The 25,812-nt window shown below is 54.0% G+C and overlaps 1 protein-coding gene and 2 long non-coding RNA genes across 8 annotated transcripts in view; 2 read left to right on the top strand and 1 right to left on the bottom strand.

Annotated features, from left to right (window-relative positions):
• Positions 1 to 22,164, bottom strand: part of MFSD4A (major facilitator superfamily domain containing 4A) — a 33,666-nt gene extending 11,502 nt beyond the window's left edge. The window contains exons 1-6 of one of the 4 annotated variants that reach the window (XM_070591778.1): positions 21,750 to 22,164; positions 13,277 to 13,475; positions 12,321 to 12,581; positions 8,784 to 8,952; positions 8,231 to 8,346; positions 7,087 to 7,260 (exon numbers count right to left, since the gene is read on the bottom strand). In XM_070591778.1, coding sequence (XP_070447879.1) covers positions 7,087 to 7,260; positions 8,231 to 8,346; positions 8,784 to 8,952; positions 12,321 to 12,581; positions 13,277 to 13,475; positions 21,750 to 21,979 — 1,149 coding nt within the window. In that variant the 5' untranslated portion in view covers positions 21,980 to 22,164. Of the gene's footprint in view, positions 1 to 7,086; positions 7,261 to 8,230; positions 8,347 to 8,783; positions 8,953 to 12,320; positions 12,582 to 13,276; positions 13,476 to 18,802; positions 19,123 to 21,512 lie in introns of those variants that run through there. The other 3 variants (XM_070591777.1, XM_070591780.1, XM_070591779.1) reach the window with 3 other exon arrangements.
• Positions 12,138 to 21,510, top strand: LOC103545582 (uncharacterized). 3 transcript variants are annotated; one of them, XR_011532264.1, is made up of 5 exons: positions 12,138 to 12,275; positions 19,633 to 19,701; positions 20,103 to 20,276; positions 20,838 to 20,929; positions 21,162 to 21,510. It is a non-coding gene; the product is annotated as an uncharacterized lncRNA (long non-coding RNA). The 3 variants fall into 3 exon arrangements; XR_011532266.1 differs by having other exon boundaries at positions 20,838 to 20,941; positions 21,162 to 21,296; XR_011532265.1 differs by lacking the exon at positions 21,162 to 21,510 and having other exon boundaries at positions 20,838 to 20,970.
• On the top strand, positions 21,791 to 24,108 carry LOC139079009 (uncharacterized). The gene is made up of 5 exons (XR_011532267.1): positions 21,791 to 21,920; positions 22,304 to 22,596; positions 22,725 to 22,787; positions 23,312 to 23,400; positions 23,516 to 24,108. It is a non-coding gene; the product is annotated as an uncharacterized lncRNA (long non-coding RNA).
• The last annotated feature ends 1,704 nt before the right edge of the window (positions 24,109 to 25,812 follow it).

Genomic DNA, 25,812 nt, shown 5'->3' with positions numbered 1-25,812 from the left:
TGTCTTAAAGTGTGTGTGTCTATATGTATGTTATATGTGTGTGACATTTTACCTCTGGATGGTATAATTTCTAAAAGAACTCTGTTTGGCTTAAAGTAAGTGCTTATAATAAATTATTCCTAAATGTAATAGAAACTAACCCAAATGGTTTTCAGGCTAACAAGATATAAATTAATCTTTTGTAAATGAAAGCTCATTTAAGTTTGTTGGTTTGATTGAAATAAGCATATCTTTAGAATTATCAACATCAGATATGATGTGGACATGCAGCCTTTATTAGGCAAATAAGCTTATGTTATCTCTGTTACAAAATTTGTCAACAAAAATAACTTAAAATGATAAGCTAATTTTGTCTAATGTCTCATGAAGTTTTTGTGAATAATCTAAACATAATTGTTGGGAGCAAATGATTTAGATGTGAGATAAGAGTTTATAGATAAAACTTTTAGCAATAATTATAGTTTATGGCAGGTGTATTTAAAATAAATTCAAAAATCTCTTTGGTAACTTGAAACTTTGAAGTTTTGCTAGGCTAAATTAAATAAAAGAAAATTCATTGAGTATCCAGACCATTTCCAAATAAGATAAAATAATGAAACATAATTGCTAAACATGTCTAAGTTTACCTACTTTTGTCTTATTACAGAGAAACTAAAAAGTGTTTGGGTCTATTAGTAAACATGTCTTGTGTTTTATTTAAAAGATTGTACTATGAAGTAGCATGTTTCTAGAAATTATAAAAAGTATTTTTAAATCTGCCAAGCCAGAGAATGCTAATGTAAGAGACAGTTCATAATTGCTTACTTCTTAGTTTTCACCAAAAATTAAGGTTTCTAAGGATTAAAAATTCTAATTAACGAATGTGATTAAGGCTACTAAAAATAAGGAAACATCTTTGTATTCAAGGAAAGTAAGATGTATGTTTTCAATAAAGAAGGTAGAAGAAAGATATTTTTGTTTGTTAAAAACTCTAGAGGGGCCAGCCCCATGGCTGAGTGGTTAAGTTTGCGTGCTCCACTTCAGCAGCCCAGGGTTTTGCCAGTTTGGATCCTGGGCGTAGACCTGGCACCGCTCATCAGGCCACGCTGAGGCGGCGTCCCACATGCCACAACTAGAAGGACCCACAACTAGAAATACACAACTATTTACCAGGGGCCTTTGGGGAGAAAAAGGAAAAATAAAATCTTAAAAAAAGAAAACTCTGAGAAAAGAGTTTAGTGCATGGTCAAGTTGGCTAAGGATAAAATGAATTTAAGTAAGTGAGTTTCAAAATCAAAAGTAAGCTGGTGCAAGGTTAAAATTTGGTGTTCTCTCTCTTAACAGGATAGTTTTCTTAAACTTTTTGTCTGCTCTCGACAAAGAAATTGTAAAAGGTTTTTCTTTTCCTTTGAGTAAATCTACCAACAAGACAGAAATTCTATGTTTTGTCAAAATAATTTCCTATGTTCAAAAAGGCTGAGGTCTGTTAAGAAAATGAAGGTTTTTAAAACTGTTTAACTCTCTGTTTGTCTTTAACATCTGTTGTCACTTTGGTTAAATGGATAACTAAGAATTGTTTCATACGGACCTGATACTAGGTGGGTAAATGTTATTGATATGTGTTAAAAATTATATGACATTTCTAAAATTCTGACCTGTCTTGATTATCAGTCATAAATTCTAGTTATTATCTTAAAATACTATATGCACAAAAATAGCCAAGTTTGTCAATTGCCATTGTGAAGTCTTTTCTCATTTACAGACGGTTTCGTTTTACTGTGCTGTTGCAAATATGTTTCATCTTCAGAGATTCACGGAAAAGACTCTCATACTTACTCTAGAATACAAGTTTCTGATAAACTTTCAGATCATAACACTGAACTGGGTGAGGAATTATAGAACTAATGGAAAAACTGACGACTTCACGAAACTGCTAACAGAAGGTCAAGGTCAAAAGTTGATTACATGGGACTAAATGAATTAATGAGGATGATTACAATGTTTATGACTTTTCATTTGAAATATTGCTGATTTTTAAATATTTTGTTTTCTCAGGTTTAAGGAAACTTTTTTCTCTTTTCTCTTAAGGTAACTATGACTTATAGCAACTTGAAAAATTATACCTTTGTGAGCAGAATTGAAACATTTATCTTTTTTCTCCCTACCTGATCCCTCCAGAATTTGGAAACTCTTAGTGAGTGAATATTCTTATTTTCGTGGCAATATAGTTATTTGCATAAGTTCAATAAGAATCTGTTCTCCTTATAACAGGACACAATTGGAAACATTGGTTATATTGCCAAAGCTTTGACTGGAATGTCATATTTGCGAGAGACATGCATAGACTCAGATATGACCAAAACAGCTTTAAGGGACAAAGATTGACTTTATAAAACAAATAAAGCCAGTTGGAAATACTGGCCTGGCAACTTGCTTACAGGGTTCCCATCAACCATACCAGGTGAGTAAAGGTTACTTCCTGGAAGATGCGAAGAACCTCAGGACATTTTGGGGACTTTGAGAAGAGAGGAATTCACCCAAATCTAAGGTACTGCAGGCAGAGTCTGATAAAAAGTCCTTGGCTTTCCTGACCTCAAGAGGCCTTTGAAATTCAATCTGAGATATCTTATGAAAAGTTCCAGCAAAGCAGATTTAAAAGAGCCTACGTGATCACCTGCTCCTGTTGTTGTACTATGTAAATAATTGGGCCAAGTTCATTGAAACTAGACTTACTTTACAAACTAATGAGTCTTCATTTGGCTATCTTTGGTAAAAAAAAAAAAAAAAGAAAAAAAAAGAGGGTGATTTTAGAGAGAAAAATTGTTTCAGTAGAAACTACAATATTAGATTTCAGTTCTGTTAATTGTCTTTGAGGTTTTTGTTTCCTATCTGTAAACTGAACTGGATCCTGAATTCTTCTAGTCTCCTGAAATTTCTGGCTAAAAATTTCCTAACTAATGTTTTCAATTTTTTCCAACATTTTCACTTGGAATCATTGAGAACTGAAACCACCCTTGTTCCTGAAGCCTTGCAAACTGAAGCTGGGCAACCTGATACAAACTTCAGAGAGATCACCACGATAGCCCATCCTGAGACAGTCTGCATACCTGCTACTGTGTCAGCCCCTCAAAAGGATACCGAACGCTCAATGGCATCATCAGCGACTTCTCAAGATGCAAGAGATGCTTCACCCTGACATCTAGAGATCTTCTTGACTGGCTGTCCCCTGGGCTCAGAAACTGGGTTATAATTTGCTCCAGCCATTTAACCTTGTTTTTCTTTTTGTTTGCATAAAAGTGCTTATTAAATCCCTGATTGCTTGCTTATACATCATAGGCCTAACTTTGGGAGCCCACCTGAATCACTGCCTCCTGAAATGAATTTAACTGGACTGACCTGTCATCAGAACTAAGAGACCAGTTCATGAGATGGAAACAACCTACCAACTCAGCTTCTGGACTGTGAAACTTCTTAACATTTCCAAGCTGGGACTGTGGGGGATCATAATCTGCCACCCCAAAATGTGTCTCTTTGGCTTGATTATTTATTTATTTTCTGCTGAGGAAGATTCACCTGGAGCTAACATCTGCGGCCAATCTTCCTCTTTTTGTATGTGAGCTGCCACCACAGCATGGCCACCGACAGATGAATGGTGTAGGTCCATGCCTGGGAGGGAACTGAACCCGGCCGCCAAAGTGGAGTGTGCCAAACTTAACCACTAGGCCACGGGGGCTGGCCCTGGCTTGATTATTTTTAAGGACAAAAGACTCTGAAAGAAACTTTGACCTTTCCCCTAACTGCCTAAAAGAATTCAGGGTAGAAACCCTGGCCCAGGACAGGCCGTCACCATGGATAACTCTGGGTGTGGTAGTCTGGGAGGACCCTTGCGAAGCCCACTCTCGTCAAAGTTCTCTCTCAGGTCACACTGTCTATAGGTGGCCCAGCAAACACTTGTTTACCAAACATTTGCATTTTCATCTCCATGTGAACTGCCTTCCTCCCCTTTGAAGTCCCAAATCACTACCCCCAACACCCTTTTCTGTCCTTAGCTGAAAATGGTATTTAAGGTGGCGGCTTCCGCCATTTTGGTGAGTTACTCAGTTTTCCTGGGTGTCTCCTATGTATCCATGTTATTAAACTTTGTTTGATTTTCTCCTGTTATTCTGTCTCCTGTGAATTTAATTCCTAGACCAGCCAGAAGGACCCAGAGGGGAGAGGAATAATTCTTCCTCCTCTACACCAACAAGGTGGGCAAAAGAGAACTCCTCCTTTCCTGCCCCAAACCTGCTCTTCCCCACGTCAGTTAATAGCATCCCACCCACCCAGCTGCTCAAGCCCTTGTATCTAAGGTCCTTGATTCCTCGTCCCTCCCTCCTACATTCCAGCCAATGGCAAGTCCCAAAATGTTTCACAGAATCTTGTCCCACTCCCAATTCATCCTGACCATCCTGACCTGGCCACCACCTCCCCTGCCTGGACTGTCGTAGTGGCCCCCGCGTCTCCTGCATCACTCTCGCCCTGTATAATTCGTTCTTCTGCAGAACAACCAGAGTGTGCTTTTAAAATGCAAAGGAGATCATGTCCATTCCTACTTAAAACCTTCTAAAGGCTTTCCGCCTACTTAAAATGAAATCCAGAATCTGGCTTTCAGAACCCTACAGGATTTGGCCCGGGTCTGCTTCCCCAACCTTGGCTCTTTCTGCTCCCTGCCCGGACCCTGCCCACCATACTCTCGCCAAGTTAGTGGCCCTTTGGCTCCTTTCGCCAGCAGTGCCCTCTGCCAGGAGCACTCGCCCCTTGCTCTTCAGGGGGCTGGCAGCTTCCTGAGAGTTAGCGGTCAACTTATGAGCCTGGGGTAGAACCAGTACCTTGAAGATGCTGTTTCTGCTCCCCCACCACCACCTGGCCACCCCACTTACAAACCACACACATTTCCAGGCAAGCCTGACAATCTCTAGACTTGGGGAAATTTTAAAAATACCTAACTCTCTTATTTTAGCCTGGGTGACAGAAGACTGAGTATGCCCAGGGTGAATTAGCCACTCTGCCAACCAACTGTCCTCCCACTGGGTGCGGCCCCCCCCTCAGTCTGCTTCCCACCTGCCTCCCAACTCCTCGTCCTCATCTCCGTGCCAGGGCCCACCGTCCCCCTCCCCTGCCCATCTTCCCCAGTCTACTGTAAGCAAGCTGGAGGCAGAGCCCTCGGCTGAGAGCACTTGGCAACCCCGCAGCCCCCTGGAGAGGCCTGCACAGAGTGCGGACGCATCAGCCAGCAGCAGTGCTGAGAACAGGAGCGCTGAGAGCAGGCTGACTGTTAATTGAACAATGAGAGGACTACTCAGAAGTAGTCGCCGCAGCTACGAGATGGTCACTCGGCAGCTGCAGCCTCGGGGAGCTGGTTCAGGGCTGTTCAGCTGTAGTCCCAACAGGGTGCCCATCAAATGCTTTAAACACCTGAAACATCTTCAAACATCCTCTCTACGCCCCCGGAATCAGAACCTCTGGGCTAGAGGCCCAAGAATCTGTATTTTCCAAAAGCACCTCCAGTAGGTCTAGTGTCTTGGGAATCACTTGCTCTAGGGCAGTGTTGCCCCAAACCTGCTCGATGATGTGAACCCTGCCCCAGGATGCCTGTGTTAAATATACAGATTGTGGGCTTCTCCTCTGGACATTCTGACTCACAACGTCTGGGCTGGGCCCAGGAATCTGATTTTCCTTTTTGAAACCCAGCACCCCAGGTGAGTTCTATCATCAGGGCCTAGTCCTGTGGATGCTTCAGACCTTCTGCCTTCTCTCAAACCCAGAGTCCCACCCCACGCCCCTCTCTCTAAGCAGCTGGCCTCATGCCCCACAGAGGCTGGCCACCAGCAGAACCCTCACTCTTCCACGTCACAGACTTGTGGAGTCCTCGCGCCCCCCGCCCCCCAGCTCCACGGGCCAAGCCGTCCTCACTGGGCTCAGCACTTCCTTCCGCACCGCTCACCCCCTCCCCCTCCCGGGCCTCCCCCACTCCATCACTCTGACAGTGCTTCCTCCCCTGCCTACATACAGGCTCACACCACCCAACTCGTGTCACACAAAACTGCCTTCAGCTCAGAAATATTTGTAATGTCCATGCTACCACTTCCCACCTACCTCTCACCCTCAAACTCTGGAGTTTGGCTTCTACCCTCCCTAACTCCCATGGACGTTGAATAGAAATTTCTTTCTTGAAGGTCATCAACCAGCACAAGGGCCAAATCCAAGGGCCTTTCTTGGGGCTCAAGATCTTTGGTCTCCATGGCCCCAACATTATTTCCCACCTCCCACTCCACTAGAAACTCAACCCAAGGAAGCACTTTCTGACAGTGGATTGGGCTGCCTGGAAAGGTAGTGAGTTCCCAGTCACTGGAGGTATTTAACAGATCGTGGATCCCTTGGAAGGGCTATTACAGGGGTGATTCAAGCCCTGGTGGGAGGTTGGGCTAGATGACCCTACAGGAGTCTATAATCTGGACCCCTTTGTCATAGATGGTGACATGGACACACAATGGGGCAGAAATCTTCAGCCCTTACTCAGGCCAGGCCTCCTGCTTCCCAGGCAGAGCAGTTCCTTGAAGCCCGTCCTACATGCCAGTCTGGCCACTTAAGAATCAGCTGGGAGAGCTTCAGAATGCAAATTCCCAGGCCCCAGCCCAGCGATGGTGACTCGAAAGGCCATTGTGTCCCCGGCCTCCCCTAGCCACAGGGCTCCGACCAGCTGGGCACCAAGGGGAAAAAGAGGGGACCAAGGCCCGCACCTGCTTCTCTCATACTCCTGGCAGGCTGACGGCTGGGATCTGCTCCACACACAGCAGTAGCCACCTCCTAAAGCCCCTTCCTTTTATGGGAACAAAATCAGAGGCCCAGAGAGGGGAAGAGACTTTTCCAAGATCACATGGGCAGGCTCCATCTACGGGATTTCCATCCCTTCCCCACCAGCATCTCTCTCCTCTCCTCTCTTCCCTCTGCTCCTACCTTCCCACCCTGTCGGCACAGTCCAGTCCCGAGCAAATGTCCTGGGGCAGTGGGAGAGCCAGGAGAGAATGCTTCTCCTGCACCTTCAAGAAGTGAAAGGAGGCCACTTACCACATTGATGAAAACCATGGTGGCTGGCTTCACTTTTGAGGAGATGGGGATGGAAATAAGCCGACCCAGAGTGATGAAGCCCCAGAAGAGGCTGGGGAGGTAACCGGCCACCTTGTGTCCCACAGACAGGGGTTTCTCCACTGCATAGCTGTACACGAAGGCAGAATATGCCCCCTGTGGAGAGACAGGCCCTGCTGAGCACGCCTGCAGACCACACCTCTCAAAGGAAGCCGAGGCTGGGGCAGGCGTGCTATGGGCGCGGGGAGGACTGTCCTGCTCCTAGAGGCTCAGCAAAGGGTGAGCTGAGACACAGCTCCACACACAGGCCTGAGCTGAGAACAGACCCTGGGGTGCCACAGCTGCGGAGGTCTGGGGGTTCCAGGGAGGTGTCTCTGGATCTCCCCAGGGAGTCCCGAGGGATCTGGCATGCAAGCGTTCCACCACGCCTTCTGTATGAGGATTCCACAGAAGGTTTTTTGTTGAAGGAAGGTGCCGCAGCTAAACAACGGTGTGCACACGCATCCCACATTACAAACGAGGGCAGGGAGAAGTCACTTGCCCAAGGTCACCCTGAGAGCTGGAAGTCAACCAGTACCGTCACGAGCACTTCCCACCAGGTCATCTAAGTTTTTTCTGGCCTTCTCTTTGGAGAGTCCCTCATATGGCAATCAGTTAGTCAGCCATTCAAAACTGTCTTAATCTAATCCTAAGAGATTTCTGGAAACAGGCACTAAATAGGGCCCAGGTCCTGCCTGCAGCTTGTTTACATTGCGGCTTGAGAAGCCCAGGATTGGAGTGAGTTCCAGGAAGCCGAGTGCCCCGAGGTTTATTTGGAATGACCTCTACTTGAGGGGACAGGGCTCTGCTCCTTTGAAAAAGCGTGGGGAGCCTGTCCTCAGCAACAAACCAGGCAGGCCCCCATCCAGAGTCAACAAAAATGAAAACAAATGGCCGGGACAGAAGGCCATAGGCTCACGGGGCTGTGAACGAACTGGAGACAGTCTTCCCCGGGACTTTTATTTAGTTTGAATTTCCAAGTTGACTGTAAGACATGTGAGGTCTCTAGGAAACCTGGGTGCTCCTCCTTCCCCTCACCGTCCCCAGACTCGAGCTTGATAAGGGCACCCTCCGAACGCAGGCTCACCGTCATCCCATCGGTCATGAACAGGACCAGGGCGGCTGTGATGTGGATGGCAAAGAAGGAATACGGGGCTCCTTTGAAGTTCTTCCTCTGGCAGCAGCTGAACAGGTCCCCGTGCCCTGGGTGAGACACAGGAACAGGGGTGAGCCTCAGCTACTGCTCCCTTCACTCTGCACGCCCAGAGGAAGTGGCTGAATGAAGAGCCCCGGCAGGATCGGAGACCCCTCACTACCTCCCACCTTCTCTAGCTTCCAACCATCTGTTAGGGACAGCCCCTCCACATCTCATAGTCCTGGTGGAAGCAAGGCTCAGAGAGGTCAAGTAACTTGCCCACACTGACACAGGTGGGGTTAGGCAGAATGGCGGTTGGAGCCAGAAGTCTGCCTTCCTCATTCTCCTGGCCAGGTTGCTCCATCTTCTGCCTCAGGAGACCATTAAGTGCCAAGGTGTTTTTTTCCAACCATTATCACCTGTGATCTGCGTTCAGCCTGGGGGTGGGGTCCTAGGGAAGCCTCAGTGTGGGGCTGTGAGCACAGAAGCTCACGAGAGCCCCTACCTTGGTGGGGCTGACACTTTGGGGGCAGCGAGGAAGCGTCTTCCTTCTCAGGAGGCTGCGTCTCCAGGGCGAGCTCGTCCGCAGACAGGAGCAGGGGCCTCCTCTGAGGGCAGCAGGTCAGCAGCCGCTCTTTGGACAGCAGAAACAGCACCGCCAGGGGCACCGGGAGCTGGAGGTGAGCAGCGGTCAGGAGAGCCCTGTTCCCACCGGGCTCCCCCTCCCACGCCAGGCCCACTGCTTCCACCTCCACACAGGTGTAGGGCACGCACAGTGTCTGCGCAGTCCTGGGAGAAGACAGCTCTTTCCTATGGGGGCCACCTAAGAGCCATCCCCAGCTAATGCAGCCAGGTGCCTTGACCCGGGGCAGGCTGGTGCAATTGCTGCCCCATCTTAACCACATCCGCCTCCCTGGGACAGGTACTCATCACATGCAAAGCTTGGCCTCGTGCCGTACCTCTGCTGGCACCTCTGCTGGCACAGGAGAAGTGCCAGAGGCTAACTCATTTCTAACGGCCTGAACAGCGCTGGCGCTGGCTCCCACCCTTCAGGCTGTGAGACCCCGTGACGATTTACAAACTTTTCATTTTGTTCATCGCAGCTCTATAAAATGTGCTAGGCAGAATTACCCTCATTTTCCAGACGGGGCAAATGAGGCTCACAGTTGTCACTTAGTCATCACCTGTTACAACTGGAAGAGACCTGAGCAGTAAGCTGGAGGCCCAGAGCGTTAGCACCCAGTCACACGGCGGACGCAGGGCAGGGCTGGACTGGGGCCCAGGCATCCCACAGCTGTGGGTGCCGTCTCCACCTGAGGGGCTATCTGGGGCACTATACCCGAGGAAGGCACAGCGACTGTCCTCAGGGGCTGTCTGGGTGACATTACCCCCCGGGAGGGCACAGAGGCTGTCCTCAGGGGCTGTCTGGGTGACATTACCCCCCGGGAGGGCACAGAGGCTGTCCTCAGGGGCTGTCTGGGTGACATTACCCCCCGGGAGGGCACAGAGGCTGTCCTCAGGGGCTGTCTGGGTGACATTACCCCCCGGGAGGGCACAGAAGCTGCCCTCAGGGGCTGTCTGAGTGATATTAACCTCTGGGAGGGCACAGAGGCTGTCCTCAGGGGCTGTTTGGGTGATATTACCCCCCGGGAGGGCACAGAGACTGTCCTCAGGGGCTTGGTGTCTGGAAAACAGAGACATGGGCTCCTTTTGATTGAAAAAATGCCAGCTACAAGCAACACGCACACACAAGCTTAAGGGTCCGCTCACTGCCATTTACCTCAAGCCGCTTAGGCCTTCCGAGCTCCCCAGAGCCCCGCGGACGCCTCCTGCTCCACCGCCCCCCAGGGCGCCCTGCCGGCACTGACCCCCCTCGCTGCCAGGAAGCGCCTCACGCCTAACCTCTGCCCTTCCTGCTGCACCCCCCCCCCCCCCCCCCCGTTCCTCCTGCCTAGGAAAGAGAGGGAGCCTGGGGCCCGCAGAAGCTTCCCAGGCTGACAGGCTTCTCTGGGCTCACAGGCAGAGCAGCGGGGAGACATGGAAGTCAGCGCACTGCCAGCCCCTGCCTGGTGCCGCTCAACAGGAGCCTCCCCTTCGCCTGGAGCCAGGCTGGCCCATCCGGGCATTTCCCCATGCCCCCGCCCTATCGCTCCTCTGTGGGCACCTTGGGAGCCTCGTCCACACTCCAAAACAAGTTAAAATCAGACCTCCTTCCCCTCAGTGGCCTTAGAGACACAAAGTGGGCCTGAGTGGGAGGAAAACAGCCCTGCCCTCAGGAGTCCCGGGTCTGAAGGGGGAGACAAGCCCTCCCTCCAGTCTGATGGGGGAAACAGGAAACCCACATGCAGAGGCCTGCAGTGGCAGAGTGCCCGGGTGAAGGCCAAGGGGAAACAGCTGTACAAGAGGCGATCGCTCAGGTGGGGCTTTCCAGGGAGACGGCCAGGGGGAAAGGCTTCACAGGGCATTGGCTTGCGGGGCGCAGGAACACACACGATCAGCATAAGAAGCCCATTCAGGGAGGCAGAATGCCAGGTGGGCTGTGCCTCTGTGTGGGTGGGGGTGGGTGTGTGAGCACGTGTGCAAGTGCGTGCCCACATGCATGCACAGCGCCATTCTCTTCTGTGCTGGAGTGTTTATCTTCAGACACAAACCAATGGAAACAGCCCGGAAACCCTGCAGCAAACACAGTGCCTGCAGTCTGCACCTTGTGGGGCCGAGCAAACAGCCCTCAGGCTCAGGCTGGGCCTTCCGGTTTCCCGGTCCTGGAGGCACAGCCTTGACACTGCACCAACAGTGCTCCTGCCCTACGCTGGTCCCCTTGGAGGGCACAGGCCCCAAAGTGGGCCTGGCAGAAAAGGGAAGGAGCAGAGGGAGAGGGGTGTGTTTTTGAGAGGCCCCAGCGAAGATTCTGCTACAGAAGTTACAAAGGAGAAGAAAGAAAGGAAAAATGAGCAGTGACCATGGGGCGGCAGGGTGGAGGTTTGTGCGGGAGTCAGGGTTCCGGCCCGGCCCTGCCTCTTGCTAGGCCCGATCAGGGCCCCAACTGAGCCGGTGTCACCCTGCTGCTCAGTGGGCCTGGGTGGTCTCAAAGGCCCCTTTCACGCTGCACATGCGGCATCACTGAGGCCCAGCAGTAGCTGGGCAGGGGGTAGTGCCTGAGCCCAGGCTGCCTGCCTCTGGACAGCTGATGAGTTGGCCTGGTGCAACAAGAGGCTCTTAAGTCAGGGTGGCAAGCTGTGCGGTGCCTCCATCCCGCAGCCAGGCCAGCACTCCCCACCCCAGCCCACCCTGCGCCCAAGCCAGGAGGCCAGGGCTGGTCCTGTGTTCATAACAGTCCTTCCCAAGCTAGAGGGGGGAGAGCAGAACCCACCACCCTCTGGCTGCAGCCTGGGCTAATGTAGGGGAACTCCTCTTGGGTTGCAGAGTGCCAGAGGAGGTTTCCAGAAGGGATCCGAGTCAGTGCTGACGTGGCAGGGGAGGATGAGAGCCAGGGGTACAGAGGGGCCTCAGTGAGGGGCCCAGTCACGGTGAGGTGGTCTCTCTGCTCTGCTCCCACCAAGGCAGCCTTGGCAGGCAGGGTCATCTCGCGTCTATCCCCCGGCTCACAGGAGCCCACCTCATAGCAGGCACAGGGGACTCCCACCAGAGACTGAGGGTCCCAGAGAGGAGCGTGACACGGCCTGCAGTGCTCCCAGCTCTGCTTCATCTGACCTGGGAGGAAAAGAGCTGGTTTCCCATGGAGCCTCAGACGGCCTGAAGGCTGGCCCTGATGTCATTGTGCTAAACCTGCTCAGGCACTGCTCTGCCTGCCTTACAGTCTCGACCACAGGAAGTCACGACTGAAGAACCTTCCGGATGATCGCTCACCACCCTCTTAGTGTGCAGATGAATCCCTGGGGGTCAGTTCTCCCCTCTGCTTGCCTTCCTGAGGGCACACCTCAGCCCCAGCACCTTGCTCAGAATCAGAAGACTCTGCACTGGGAGCTCATATGGACAGGTATGTGTGACTGTCCCCACCCAGCCCTGTCCCATTGGCACTCACATTGATCAGGGCCATGATCCAGAAGGCATAGGACACACGGGTCCCTGCCCCGTCCTGCGGGGGTGGCCCAGGGAGCGACTGGTTAGACCAAGGCCGTGCGTCAGCATGGTGCTGGCCCAGGACCCGGGATGCATGGAATAGGTGGCTGCCGGAGCTGGCGTTGGCTGTGTTATTGGCAGGCAAACAGCTGGCCTCAGACAGGAAGGGGTCCGCGATAAGAGGGCTCAGCAGAGCCCCAAAGCCCACAAAGAAATGGAGAACCTGTGGAGGGAGGAGAAGTGGAGGGTGGGGGATGGCTCAGGCTTTATCCCCCACGCCCTGTGTCCCATCTGGGGCGCCCCCGCCTCGCTCCAGCGTGGGGAGCAACAGGGAGCGGGAGGCGGGAGAGGGGAGGGAGGAAGCTCCTCTCAGCCACCTTCCTAGCCTGGGTAACTTGGTGACAGTGGCCAACCCCTCCTTCACTCTCCCTTCTTTCCCAAACCTTAACCCCTGACGGGCTGTTCCCATGTTAGTATCCACCACCTCACACCCCAAAGGCAAGTGGGCTTTAATAAAGAGAAAGGCTGAACAGGTAAGTGGGAGGAGAAGGAAGGAAGAAGAAATAAGATGACAGCGAGCCCTCCCATCACGCCACTTCCCAGTTCACGAAGAACCTCCTCTCATCAGCATGTGGCCTCCGGTGGCCACCCTGCAGTGCCGGAGGGGTCATCGCCCCATCCGAGAGATGAGGGGACTCAAGTCCAGAGAAATTGAGCGACTGCCCAGGGGTCCCAGGTGGGCATGGCCACACTCAACTGAGACCTTGGTGCTCTTTCTCAGTCACCACCCCGGCCCAAGGAATAGATACTTAGCCCCAGGGAGAGGGCCGAGATGGCGGGGGCTGGGAGAGACAGACAGAGCCCAGGGAGCTCCCCGTGCCCTCCCCCCGCCCGGCCCCACTCCCGCCACGGGCTGACCTGGAGGAAGACGGCCGAGTCCTTCTGGTACATCCTCACCAGCTGCATGTTGGCCACCGTGTCGATGCAGCCCATGGCCAGGCCGGCCAGCGCCATGACGGAGGCCAGCACCTTCACGTCACGACAGAAGGGGATGACGGCAAACACCAGGGAGATGGCCAGAGAGGAGGTGAAGAGGGCCCATAATGACTGGGCCAGGCTGAGGAGCAGAGGGGTGAGGTCAGCGGAGGCGGCTGGCGCCCCTGGAACGCAGAGCCCCCTCTTTGTCCTCCAGTGGCTGAGCGGTCACGGGGAAGCTGAGACATCTCCGCCAGCCTCTGGTAGAAGCGGAAGGCGCTTTGGAAGAAGGCTGTCACTCATTAGCTACGGGCTGTGCGTGAGATGTCTGATATGTCTCGGTCTCCTCGGATAACAACCCCGACCGCACAGGTGGCTGTGAGAACTGAAGACACTCTGTAATGCCGTGCCACGGGCACCTCACAAGGCCCAGCTGCTATTATTTTACCCATAGGCAGGTTCTCATTGTTTTCTTAGACTTTGAATTGTTTACTTACAAACAATGCGCATCCCTCTCAGGGGATATTTCCATGCCTCTCAGGGATGGCGTGAGGGCAAGCTGCTTTGAGCATTGCAACGGAACAGAGTCAAATGCACGAGACTGGAGGTGGGACCTGGGATGGAACCTGGACCCAAAATTCCCCGAGCTGGGCTGCAGTCTGCCCTCCCCACGCAAGAGTGGAAAACGTCTGCAGGCACCAGGCCTGAGCTGCCTGAACCAAAGCGCACAGCCCAGGTATTTGGGTAATTTGGTGACCTCTCCATGGGCAGAGGTCTCGGGCTCTGTGCCTGGCAAGTGTCCAGAAGGAAGGCCCTGTGGCCGTCCCCACAGAGAAGTGTCTGAGTGGTGACCTTCCCCCCACCCTCCAGGAGCCCATAGCAGGCAGCTGAAGGCCTGCCCCACCATGAGTGATGACGGCCCGAGCAAATGGGTGCATGGAGTAGCTGAGGCTCCACCCAGTGAGCAGACGCTGAGACAGGGAGGGGGCCCTGGATCCTCTGGGACCAGTCTGAAAGGCAAACTGGGGCGGGGGTGGGCAGGGCAGGAGACTGGGTAGCAAGAAGGTGCTGGAAGGGAGGTTGTGGAGGAACTTTCTCAGACGATGAAAAGTCGGAAAGCCCCCACACCCTCCATCTGGCTACTGGACCTGGGTGTGGAGGTGCCTATGTGGCAGAAAGGCCTGTCTGAGTTTCCAGCACATTGAAGAAAAGAGGGAGGCCCCTAGGAGCCCCCAGGCTCTGCTACTTTTTTCCAGGAGATTCTTGCCTCTGACCCCCTGGGCTCTCAGCTTTCCATCTTGTCCCATCTTTGATTAAAATCCTTTATAGGAAGGGTTCTGCTGATAGCAACAGCTCGTTATTTTCTCTTTCTGCTTCCCAGGCTGATCTGCCGGGGAGATTACTGCCTGTCCCCAGCTCAGAGCTGTGAGGGGGAGGAGGGACTCACTTTACCCAGCATTGGGAGAGAAACAGGGGGGTGGTATTGTGGGAAGGCCTGTCATGGTCCCTCCCGACCCCCTCGTTCCTCTCGGCATCACTGCTCTGCCGGCCGAGCACGGACAGCCCGGGCTGCCCACTGAGTTCACGTGTTTCTGCTTCCCGCAAGCTGGGAGCCACGCCTCACTGCCCTCCGTGGCCCCGGCAGAGGAGAGGCCCACACTCTCCGGGCTGATAAAAACGGCAGGCTCTCACAGCAGCCCTTTTCCCCTTCTGTTCCTGCACAAAATAGACTAGGCAGTCTCCTGGGTGGCCTGACGTCAAGGATAGCAAAAGCGTCCCGTCTCCCCCTTAAACGTTCCCCCACTGACCCGGTACACGGACCTGACAGTCCCACCACCTCGCTCAGCACTGGGTGGTGAAGCACAGACGCACTAAGTCAAGGGCAAACACTCCTGTGAGAGTTTACATGTTATCGCTGTGGCCCTGGAGAGCTTGACAGTGGCTAACAAGCAGTCCGGTGGCAAAGTCCCGAGGGAACGGGGCCCGGGATCAGCAAACTGAGAGAGAAGCAGCTGCGGGAAAAGAAAACGGTAACTAACACTACCGTGCACACGGGACAAAGAGCATCTGTCTACAGTGTCCAAGACATCTGGTGCACGCGACAATGCCGTGAGGGAGACTTTGCGATGGTGCCTATCTGACCCATGAGTAAACTGAGGCTGAGAAACGCTAAGAAAGTAGCTGACAGAGCCTGACTCAAACCCAGGTCTTCTGACTTGATAGTCCCTATGTCACGCTGCTTCTCCACGGAGGAGTGTGTGTGCAAGTGCGAGTGTGTAAAAAGGCTGCTGCTGGGCCACAGACCCATACAGGCTGGAGAGCGAGGTGGCCAGCAGGGAACACAGGCCACATCCTGCAGACCCCTGGTCTCAGGGAGCAACGGTGAACAGTCGCCGGAACACGAGCCCCAGCGGCCCCTCTGCCAGCATCATGGGAGCTCAAATGCTCCCTCTTATAACTGCTGGCTCCATTGCGGGCTTCCCACGGCATGTGCTGCCGCCCGTCCACTGCGGGACCCCATGCCCAGACGGCGCTTGGCTCTGAGAAGGTGCTCCGGGCAGGGGTGCTAGATGCTGCTGATGAAATGGGAACAGTGCTTGAGGGAGGCTTGTCCCGTCACCCCACATGGGATGGCCAGAGGAAGGCGGCTGCAGACTGTCGAGATCCTGGTGTGGGCATTGGATGGGGGTGACAGAGAGAGAGAGACGGAAGCAAAGAGATGAAGAATAAAGTCGGGCAGGTTGACAGAAAGGTGCTGGGTGAACAGCAGGAGGCTCGGGGTTGGAGAAGGGCTGGTGGCCAGTGGGCTGCCCCGTGCAGGCCTCTCTTCTCTTCTCTCCCATTTGTACCCTCTCCCCTTCTCATTCTTAAGATGCCCGCGGGGGCTTTTCGTTCCCAGGCCCAGTGACAGGCGGGAGAGCCGTCAGGCCGAAAGGAGAGGCTGGACGGAGCCTGGCCCGGGAAGCTCCCTCCCCGCATCGCCTGCCAACGCCTGGGCTGTGATGTGAACTTGCCGCCCTGCCAGCTGGGGCTGGGGAGGGCCGAGCCCGTCCTGGGGCTGGGGTTCCTGGCCATCAGTGGGATGGAGACCTGTTCCCAGTAAACAGTGACAGCTGCACCACAGGAAACCTTGTTTGGAACCCCCCACCCTCAGCAGGCTGTGCCTGGGCATTCCAGAAATCAGCCTGAACAAATTTCTTTAGAATGGTATGTTGTTGCCAAGTAAAAAGGAGTCCCAGATACATCCCAGAGCCAGACTGAAATACACTAATTGGTGCGGTCACTTAATGGTTTGGTCAACAGCCCCTTCCAGGAATGTGAGTAATTGAAAATTATAGAATAATAATGTGGAAACAGCTTTGGCAGCACGGATGTGGTGGGGTTTGTAATCAGGAGACCGGTCCTAGGCCCACCTCTGCCACTTCCCAGCAGTGTGGCTTGGGGCAAGCCACTTACACTCAGCCCCTCTGAGCCTCAGTTTCCTCCTGTAAAGTGAAGACAGTAAGCTCTGCCTCGTGAGGCTGCCTTGAGGGGTGAGTGTGACGTTACAATGCGCACTCACTGGGCTCTTCCCCTGGCACCTGCAGAACGCCCTCCCCGATGCTCACCCCCTCCCTGCTGGCCCCAGGCTCCCCCAAAGATCACTGCCAGGCCCAGAGAAGTGCGCTCAGCAGAAAGGGTCCTGGATTCCCCCAGGCGCTGCCTCTGTGCCTGCTGCAGGGCCCACGGGGCGACCCCGGGTGGCTGGTCCAGGAACTGCTAGCGAGGCAACAAGGACCCAAGAGTCCTCTCCTTCATTTTACAGAGCAGGAGACGGGCCAGAGCGGGGAAGAGCAGAGTACTGCCGAGCCAGCTTTCTGATGCCCAATCCAGGCAAAGGCCATTGGAGTGAACGTCCTTCCCCTGGTCTTGGGTTCAGAGGTTAATTCAGGCCAGTGAGAGGAAGAGCCCCACGCCCTCAAGGCACGCAGAGACCCAGGAACGGTCTAGGCCGTCTAGGGATCCCTTCCTCAGGAAGCCTGAGAATGTCGAGTTACTCATTAATGGCTCCACACGGAAGGTGCGAATGCGGAGGGAGAGCAGGGAGCCAGGTCCTGCCCCAGCCTGGCACAGGCTCTGCTAGAGGGGCCTGCCCGGCCAGTTTGCTGTGTGACCTTGAGCACACGGCCCCTGGCAGCCCCGTGCTCTGCCATACCCAGAGGGCACACGTGATTACCTTGACCTGGCCTTGCGGTGGGCGCTGGCCCTCCTGGGGCTGTGAGAGGAAAGGCTGCTTGGCTCCCAAACAGCGGAAGGGCTTCAGCAGTAAGGTGTCAGCCAGCCCGTCTGACCCTCCACTCCCCAAGGTGGGGAAGAACGCTGGTGAAGCCCAGCCCCAGGCCCCCAGTGTGACTGACCCCAGGGCAGGCACTGACCCCAGGGCAGACACTGCCAGTCTGCTGACACTCTTGCTTCAGGGATCCTCCTGTCCACCCTGGAAGATCTCCTTCTTTGAAGGACCATGGCAGAGGGCCACAGCGCAGAACCGAGGGAGACCAAGGGGCATCCCCAGCCCTTCTCCACCCTAAAGGGGCAGGCAGCCCCGGAGAGCAGTAGGGGCCTAGGACAAGAAACCAGGAGACAAGGTACCCCCTGGCAGCTAGGGCAGGCTGGAGACTGCAGCACAAGCCAGGGAGAAAGGGAAGGGAAATACGGCTGAATAATATTCCATCGTGTGGATATACCACATTTTGTTTGCCCATCCACCCAATGATGGACATTTGGGTTGCTTCCATTTTTTGGCTACGAGGAATAATGCTGCTATGAACATTCATGTGTAAGTTTTTGTGTGGATACATTTTCAGTTCTTTGAGATATGCGCCTAGGAGTGGAATTGCTGCAGGGTCATATGGTAACTCTGTGATGAGAAGGGTTTTTAAACCAATGACCATGCCTGGTGCCAGCCCCCTGGTGGGCTTTCGGCCCAGGTTTGTTGCATGCTGAAAGGTGGAGAGGCTGCAGGAGGGAGAGGCAGAGGCTTTCCAGACAGAAGACTAACCAGGGCCCAGCTCAGAGGAAGGAGCTGGCTTTTGCACTGTGTTCCAGGGATGCAGAGGGCCAGCATCTTGGGAAATCCTGCATGGAAGACTGGGTTTCATGCAAGGGGCAGGAGGGAGTCAGAGCTGAGTTTTGGGCAAGGCAGGACTTGCAGGAATTCAAGAAAAAAATAAAGGTAGAGAAGGAGATAGTGAATAGGGAAAAAAGAGGAAGAAGTCAACAAGTCTTTAATTAAGAGGGTGCAGGCAAGGGAGAGGACAAGGGGAGACTGGGAGAAGGCTGGGGAGCCTCTGGAAGCCATTTATCTACCTGACACCTTTGAGACAAAGGGGTCTACCCAGGGTGGTTAGACAGGTCCCCAAGAAACCAGAAAGAAACCCGAGGCTCTTGTCTAAACACCTCCTCCTCCTTCCTGTTTGACAAAGCACATACCTAGACACCCTGCCAACCAGGTGGCTTCGTGTTCTTCTCTTCTCTGAATGGTTTCCTGCTCACAATAAGCAAGACTTTCCCAAGGAAGGTCTAGTCCAGATTCTTCGGGCTGTAACTGCACCCCTTTCTTTCTAGGCCTGCATGTGGCAGCCTCGTTCAAGATCTCTGTCTATGCTAGAAGCCAGAGAAAGCGAGAGCGAGAGCACGAGCTGGTCCTGCCCTGAGCAGAGGGCTCCTGTCCTCCCCTGCACCCACTCTAACAGCCAAGGCCCTCCACACACAGTCCTTCTAATGCACAACGCCGGCAGCCAGGGCCAAGCAGTAGGCAGGACTTGAGCAGGAACCCTAGAGAAAGAGGCACTGCCTCGACTCTCCGCCCCCACGCGCCGTCCCTGCGCGCTCTCCCCGTCCCCCGCAGCAGCTGGCCCTTGGTCTGTTAAACCAATCCCCTCCAGTCCCAGCCAGCAGTAATCACTTCCACGGAAAAGCACTGGCAGGGGTATTAGCATTTTAACTGAGACGTGGAGAGGAGAGGCCCCGAGCAGCTTTAGAGGCTGGTTTGGGGGAGGCGGGGCGGCCTGTTTGTTCTGTTTGTTGTGGGGGATGGGGGACTGTGATGGGCTGCCCAGCCCTGGCTAGGTGGTGACTCTCATCTGCACACAGGCCACCCCCGTGACATCCCTGCATTGCCACTGAAGTCTGCTTTGCTCTTAGCCAAAGGAAAGGGCTCTTGATGACATCTTGTCTTGGGGGTAAGAGGACTGAGGTTCAGAATTTAAACCTGAAACACTGACAGGCCCGCCCCCCCCCCCCCCCCCCCCACCTCTCAGATCCTAGCTGGACGCTCCAGAGGCCCACAGCTTCCTCCCCAGGAGTAGCAGCTCAGGAATACGCAGCCCGTGAGTATTCATAGGGATCCTCATGCCGTGTGGGTGCCTGGCGAGTATAGTGCATAACTTGTATCCTGCAGAGTTGAAGCTGACTGCTCATAAAGCAAGAGGCATTGCCAAAGTATCTGGTTCTAGCGGCATATGCCTGGATTCAAATCCTGACTAGGCCTCTTAACAGCTATGTGACTTGGGGCAAATTTCTGAACCTCTCTGTGCCTCAGCTTTCTTATGCATAAAATGGAGATAACAGTACTCCTCTACAGGGTTGTTGTAAAGATTAAATGAGTTGATACACGTGAGGTACTAAGAACAGGGCCTGGCACTAAGTGCTCAATATTATTGTTACCATTATCACTTTCTTTTCTGTGAGCTGGTTTCCTGCTAAAAGACCCTTTCCACTGCCTGCCCAGAGCCCCCGAGGAGTGAGTAACCCTGAGAGAAGCACAAAGCAAAGGAGGAAGAGATGGCCCAGCTGGAGGGGATCTCTGCTGCCTTCACAAAACCTGGCACGCCAACCTGCCATTTAGAATTACCCTCATCCCCTTCCTGTTCTTTGCACTACACATGTTCCTAAGAAGTTCCAGGTAAGGGAGCTTCTGCAAGTCACAGCACTTAAAAAAAAAACAAACAGAAAACACCCTGATAGGCTTCTAATTGAACCACTAGGCAGAATCAGAAGGGACCTTGAGCTGCTTCGTAAGATGTCCTGCGTCTCACATGCATCCAGTCCTGTACAAAACCCACAGAAACACCAGCATACACAAGGAGACTTGCTTCTTAAGGGAATTTTTCAGTGTACAAGAGGATTTTGGCCATGGGGATAATCACTCCCTAACGGATGACGTTTTGTCAGTTGGGTGGCTGTGTCTCTGTGACACCTGTACTCCTCTCTCATCTCTGGAAGTGACATGGACAGGAAAACCCACCCTCATGGACACCTCTAGGAGTGAGTCAAAGGGCAAGAGCCCTAGGCCCAGATGGCCCCCTGAGGTTTCCCGGGGATAGCCCAAGCGTTCCCAGGCCATCTGCTTGCTTGCGTCCATGCAATCCAGGAAACCCCCCAGCCAGGAGCTGGGGCTAGGGAAGTCTCTCGCAGCCTATGGCTTGCAAATCTTCTCTGCTCTGCTTTGGGTCTGTTTTCCCAGCTGCACTAGGAAAATGAATATTGCTGGCTTTCCAAAGGACTCCAAGGACGTGGCCCTGTTCAGTTCGAGCAAGAGAATCAGGCTCTGCAATGGTATCCAAAACGGTATCTCTGGGGCATGGCAGGCAAAGTCCAGAGCCCGGCCCTTGGGCAGAGGCCAGGGAGGAGTAACATGGTGGGGAGTGGAGGGGGACCCCTGCACCAAGGATGGAAGCGCCCTTACCAAGCTTTGGGTGAAACACCTGTGCCTGCCCCCATGGCCCTAGCGGGGGAGGTCCTGTATGTCTGCCTCCAGGGACCAATACAGGAACCCTGGCCCCCTCAGGAGCAGGACCACGCAGGACCCTCCAGCCCCGTGGCCACCGGGAAAGGGAAGGGACAGCCTGTGTCGGCTGGGCTGGAGCTGACAATTAAGTGGAGCGCGCCCCAGGGCGCTCGTCAAGCCGCAGCAAGCTCTGGCACCTAGAGTGGCCCCTGAGGCTACACTCCCACTTTCCTGCCCCCACCCCCTTCCAACTCCGCTCCGGCAGCAGGGGCTACGGACACACCTTGGACCTCCCACCTGGGCAGACTCCACCACTCCGCTCCCCAGGGGTGTGGGTGGGGGGAACAGGCGTGAGACACGGTGTACCCCTCACAGGGGTGAGCGAAGGCAAGTAAATAATCCAGAAGTCACCTTGAGTCCCTGGAGAGAGTTTTCCGGGGAGAGCTGGGGTGGGGGAGGAGGCAGCCCTTCGGCTCAGGCGGCGCGGCTGGCGGAGCCGGGAGGGGTGGTCGCCGCTGCCAGGAGGCGGGGGCAGCGCCGAGGGCGGCGGGAAGGGAAGGGAAGGGAAGGGAAGGGAAGGGAAGGGAGGTTGGGGGGTGGGCGCGGAGTGCGGGCGGCAGCGGGGCGCGGGCGCGGGCTGGCACTCACGTCCTCTTGCAGACGCCCCCGAGGGCGCTGCCCAGCAGGAGGCAGAGCTGCTGCGAGAAGAATACCCAGGAGATCTGGGGCAGCGAGCTGTGCGTCTGGCAGCGCAGGTCCAGCAGCGTGGGCCCCAGGAAGGCGATGCACAGGCCGAAGCTGAAGAAGACGCTCCAGTAGGTGAGCGTGGGCTGCAGGTTGCGGCGGAGCAGCCCCGACACGCGCCCGTCGCAGCCCATGGCCCCGCTGGCGGGCTCCCGGCTGCTGGCCCGAGCGCGCGGTGCCCAAGTGCCGCGCCGCCCGCGGAGGGCCGCTCGGGCCCGGGAGGCCGGCGGCCGGCGGGAGGGGCGGGGAGGGGCCGCCCCGCGAGGGCCCCGCCCTCGGGCCCAGGGAGCGGCGGGGCGCCTGTGCGGCCCCGCGGGCTCCGCGTCGGGGCCCGCGCCTTCCGCGTGCGGCGCCGGGCGCAGGCCTCCCCCTCCTTCCCGAACACACAGGCTCCCCTCCTCCGGCAGCGGGAGAGCGCCCAGGAGCCACTCCTCACTCCCACCCCCTCTCCCGCCCAGCTCCCCTCCCACCAGCCTCCTTATGCAGCCCGGAGGGTCGGAGGGGCCTGCGTGCCCATTTTAGAGCTGGGCAACCTGAGAGCTCGAGACGTCCTGTATGGACGCAGAGACTGGAGCTGGGATCTTCCGGCGCCTCGCCTAGGCTGGGGAGAGCTACAAGCCCGCCCCAGACAGCAGCCTGGCCTGGGCTCTGGCGGTGGAGGAAAGCACCAGCTCTCCCCCCTTAACCCTGGGGGCTTCACAGATGGACTCCGAGGGTCTGACAGTGCCCCCATCTTCCCCCGGAACAGAAGGCAAATCTCCTACATACTTTCTTTTTTCTTGGGAGGGTATTCATGGCTTTCATTAGAAGCTCAAAAGGGTAAGCACAGTGCCCTTTAAACGGAAAACCCTAGAAGCTTCCCGTCTTCTTCACCCTAAGCTCCTCCGCGGAGGTCCTGAGAGCCGGTCTTCACCTGCCGCATCTCACCTGCGCAGTGGACAAGTGCGGAAAGGAGGAGGATGTAGATGTCCTGTCCACACTCCTGCTCTCTCCTTCTTCCTAGTTGGGGGAGGGGAGGAGAAGAGAGGGGGCAGGAAGGGAAGGATGGCCACCTGGAGGAATCTCAGAAGGAATTCGGACACAATCTTCTAGGAAAAAAGAGTTATGGGGAAAATTACCTTTTTGCTGGAAAAACAGATGGGAGTGGGGTGGGATGGGAGGGTGTTAGCCTCCAGTCCGGGAGTCCTTGGAGGAGCCTGCAGCTGACACAGGCTGTCCACCCCCCAGGTGGCCAGGGGGCTGGTGGGTCCTGCTCCTGAGGGAGCCAAGATGTGGCTCCTGCACTGGCCCCTGGAGGCAGAGCAGTAAGGCCCTACAGTGTCACCTCTGCCCAGGTGTTCTAGGAGCCGTGACATGACCACTTGCACCAAGGGGACCAGGGCTGAAAGGGCTGAGGAGGTGGGTGGGTGGGTGGGTGCCCCCATGACAACTTGGAATGAGGTGGGGGCAGCCACTTTCTCTTGCAGGCACTGCTCTCGTCTCACAGTGGCACCCAGCATCTGCTCCACCCCCCTAGACTGAGCCCCAGCATCCCTCTGGCTCAGTCAGTTTGTAGGTGATGACAATTGCTTATTCAGTGGTGATAATGGTGGGCCTGCACAGGATTTGTGATTGAATAAAAAGTTATCCTCTGGGGGGAAAAATCAGAGAGTCCTCTCTGCCACTCACAGAATTCCAGAAGCATAAGCGCTCAGAGTTGGAAGGAGTAATCTCCAGCGGAGTTCCCCAGCCTCGCCCCATCGTTACTGATCAAAGCTTGTCAGTCCTGTTCTTGACTGATACCTCTTACTGATGGGGACCTTACTTATTTCCCGAGGGTCCAGTGCCGGTGTATGTCGGCTCTGGTTTGTAGGAAGGGTTTTATGCTGAGCTGGAATGCTCCTGCCTGTGGCTCCCCACTGCCACCCACAGGACAAGGCTCCCTGCACGTTGGTCCTTCCCACACAGAACCCCTCGCCCTGGCGCTTGGCTTCTCCAGCCCAACACCTGAAATTCTTTCATAAGTGCCTTAGAAGGGGCCCCCCATCTACATCATTCTCCTGGTTCAGCTCCTCTGGCCACAGAGGCAGTGAACCTGGTACCGTGAGGCAGCCCGCAGAGCCTGAGGTGTTAGAAGCACTCATTCGGAAGCTTGATCTGGCTGGTGGTTACACAGATACGAATGTGTAAATATTCATTGGGCTGTACATTTATGATTTTTGCCTTTTCATGTATGTAAGTTATACTTCAATAAAATAATAAAAAGTAAAAATGAGTACATAAACAAAAGCAAAGTGAGACACCCCACCATGAAGGCAATACCCAGCCCGCTTGTAGTCAGAGGCCTTCCTCCCTTGCTGGGCTGCAGGGCCCTTGAGCTGAGACAGCGGATAAAGAAACAAGCACCACAGCATGGTACATTTGGCCATGGGTGCTCCGAGAGCCTGGAGGGGCGAGTGGCTACTTTTGGCAGGGAAGGCTTCATGGGAGAAGCGGTGACTCAACTGGGTCTGGAAGGATGAGTGTGTGGAGAGGTTTGGCTTTTTCTCTCTCTTCTCTTTCTCCAGCTCCTCTATTTTCCAGCATCGTCACATTATGCACTCCTCCAGGAATCTCTCCCAGAAAAATTCTATCCAACCCCCAAATTCCAGCAAGCACCTAATCCACTCCTTGCCCCCCACAGGCTTCACAGTGTCAGCTGTTATATTCCACGGACTGTTAGCTTCCTCTTCCTGCCACCCTGCCTCCCCTGCGGCCAGTGAAACTGTGGGTTCTATATTTACCTGTATTTCTGACTCTCCCTGCCCCTCCCAGGTGCCTTGAGGAACGCCTTGCACACAGCAGGTCCTGGAGGAATGGCCGGGGAACTGAATTATTTGTACAACATCTTTACAATTATTTTTGGGTTTTCGTTGACATATCTTATCTTCAAGTGATAACAAGTTCCTCAAGGGCAGAGGCTGTCTTTTATTTCCATCTTGCTGTATTCAAATGTCTAGCCCTAGATGGGCTGTCTGTGGTCATTCTTAAATTTGAAAGACAAAACCTTAGCTGGTCCCTTAGCCACTCTCTGATTTCCTTCCTTGTAAATTAGAAGGGAATTATGCCTGTCCCTCACAAGCTTTGGAAAGAAGTTTGAGACCCTCAAATATGGAACGACTGAATAGGTTGGCAGAAACCTTCTGTAGGAGTGGAGAGTTCTCAGGCTCTTGCCCTGAAATCTATTCATCTGCCTCAAGGGTCTCTTCCTCCAGGAAGATTTCTCTGACTTTCCCAGGATCCCTCCTTGGGGCTCCCAATCTAAACCATTGCTAATGATCTGTTTACTGCTGCTCTTCCAAGGCAAGGGCCATGGGGTTCGTTCTTCCCTGAGTGCCAGGATTGACTCCTTGGTGAGAGGTTTTTGACTGCACTGACTCCCGCTTACACCAGGAAGTTGATGAGGAATAAGTCAGCTGTGTGTCTTGGGCCATCCGTAGGTGAGCTCCATCCTGCAAATACTCAAGGAGAAAGCAGACGAGATAATATAACACGGAGTGAGATGAGAGCTAGGTACCCTCACCACGATCCTCTTACCTGCGCAGCTGCCCAAATTCCTTACCCATCATGTATATTTTACCCATCATGTATATTTTATTTTTCTTACTGTTTCTTACTATTAGAATTGAAAACCTTGGGGCTGGCCCTGTGGCCGAGTGGTTAAGTTCGCACGCTGCGCTGCAGGCGGCCCAGTGTTTTGTTGGTTCGAATCCTGGGCGCGGACACGGCACTGCTCATCAAATCATGCTGAGGCAGCGTCCCACATGCCACAACTAGAAGGACCCACAACGAAGAATATACAACTATGTACCGGGGGGCTTTGGGGAGAAAAAGGAAAAAAATAAAATCTTAAAAAAAAAAAAAGAGCTTCCTCACTTAAAAAAAAAAATTGAAAACCTTTAATATATGTATTTTTTAAATGTACAAAGAGGAAAGCTCTGATTATCGC

Source organism: Equus przewalskii, chromosome 23 (genome assembly GCF_037783145.1).
Source record: "Equus przewalskii isolate Varuska chromosome 23, EquPr2, whole genome shotgun sequence".
Lineage (NCBI taxonomy): Eukaryota > Metazoa > Chordata > Mammalia > Perissodactyla > Equidae > Equus > Equus przewalskii.
The sequence above is the reverse complement of the archived record's forward strand: the minus strand, read 5'-3'. Positions and strand labels throughout refer to the sequence as shown.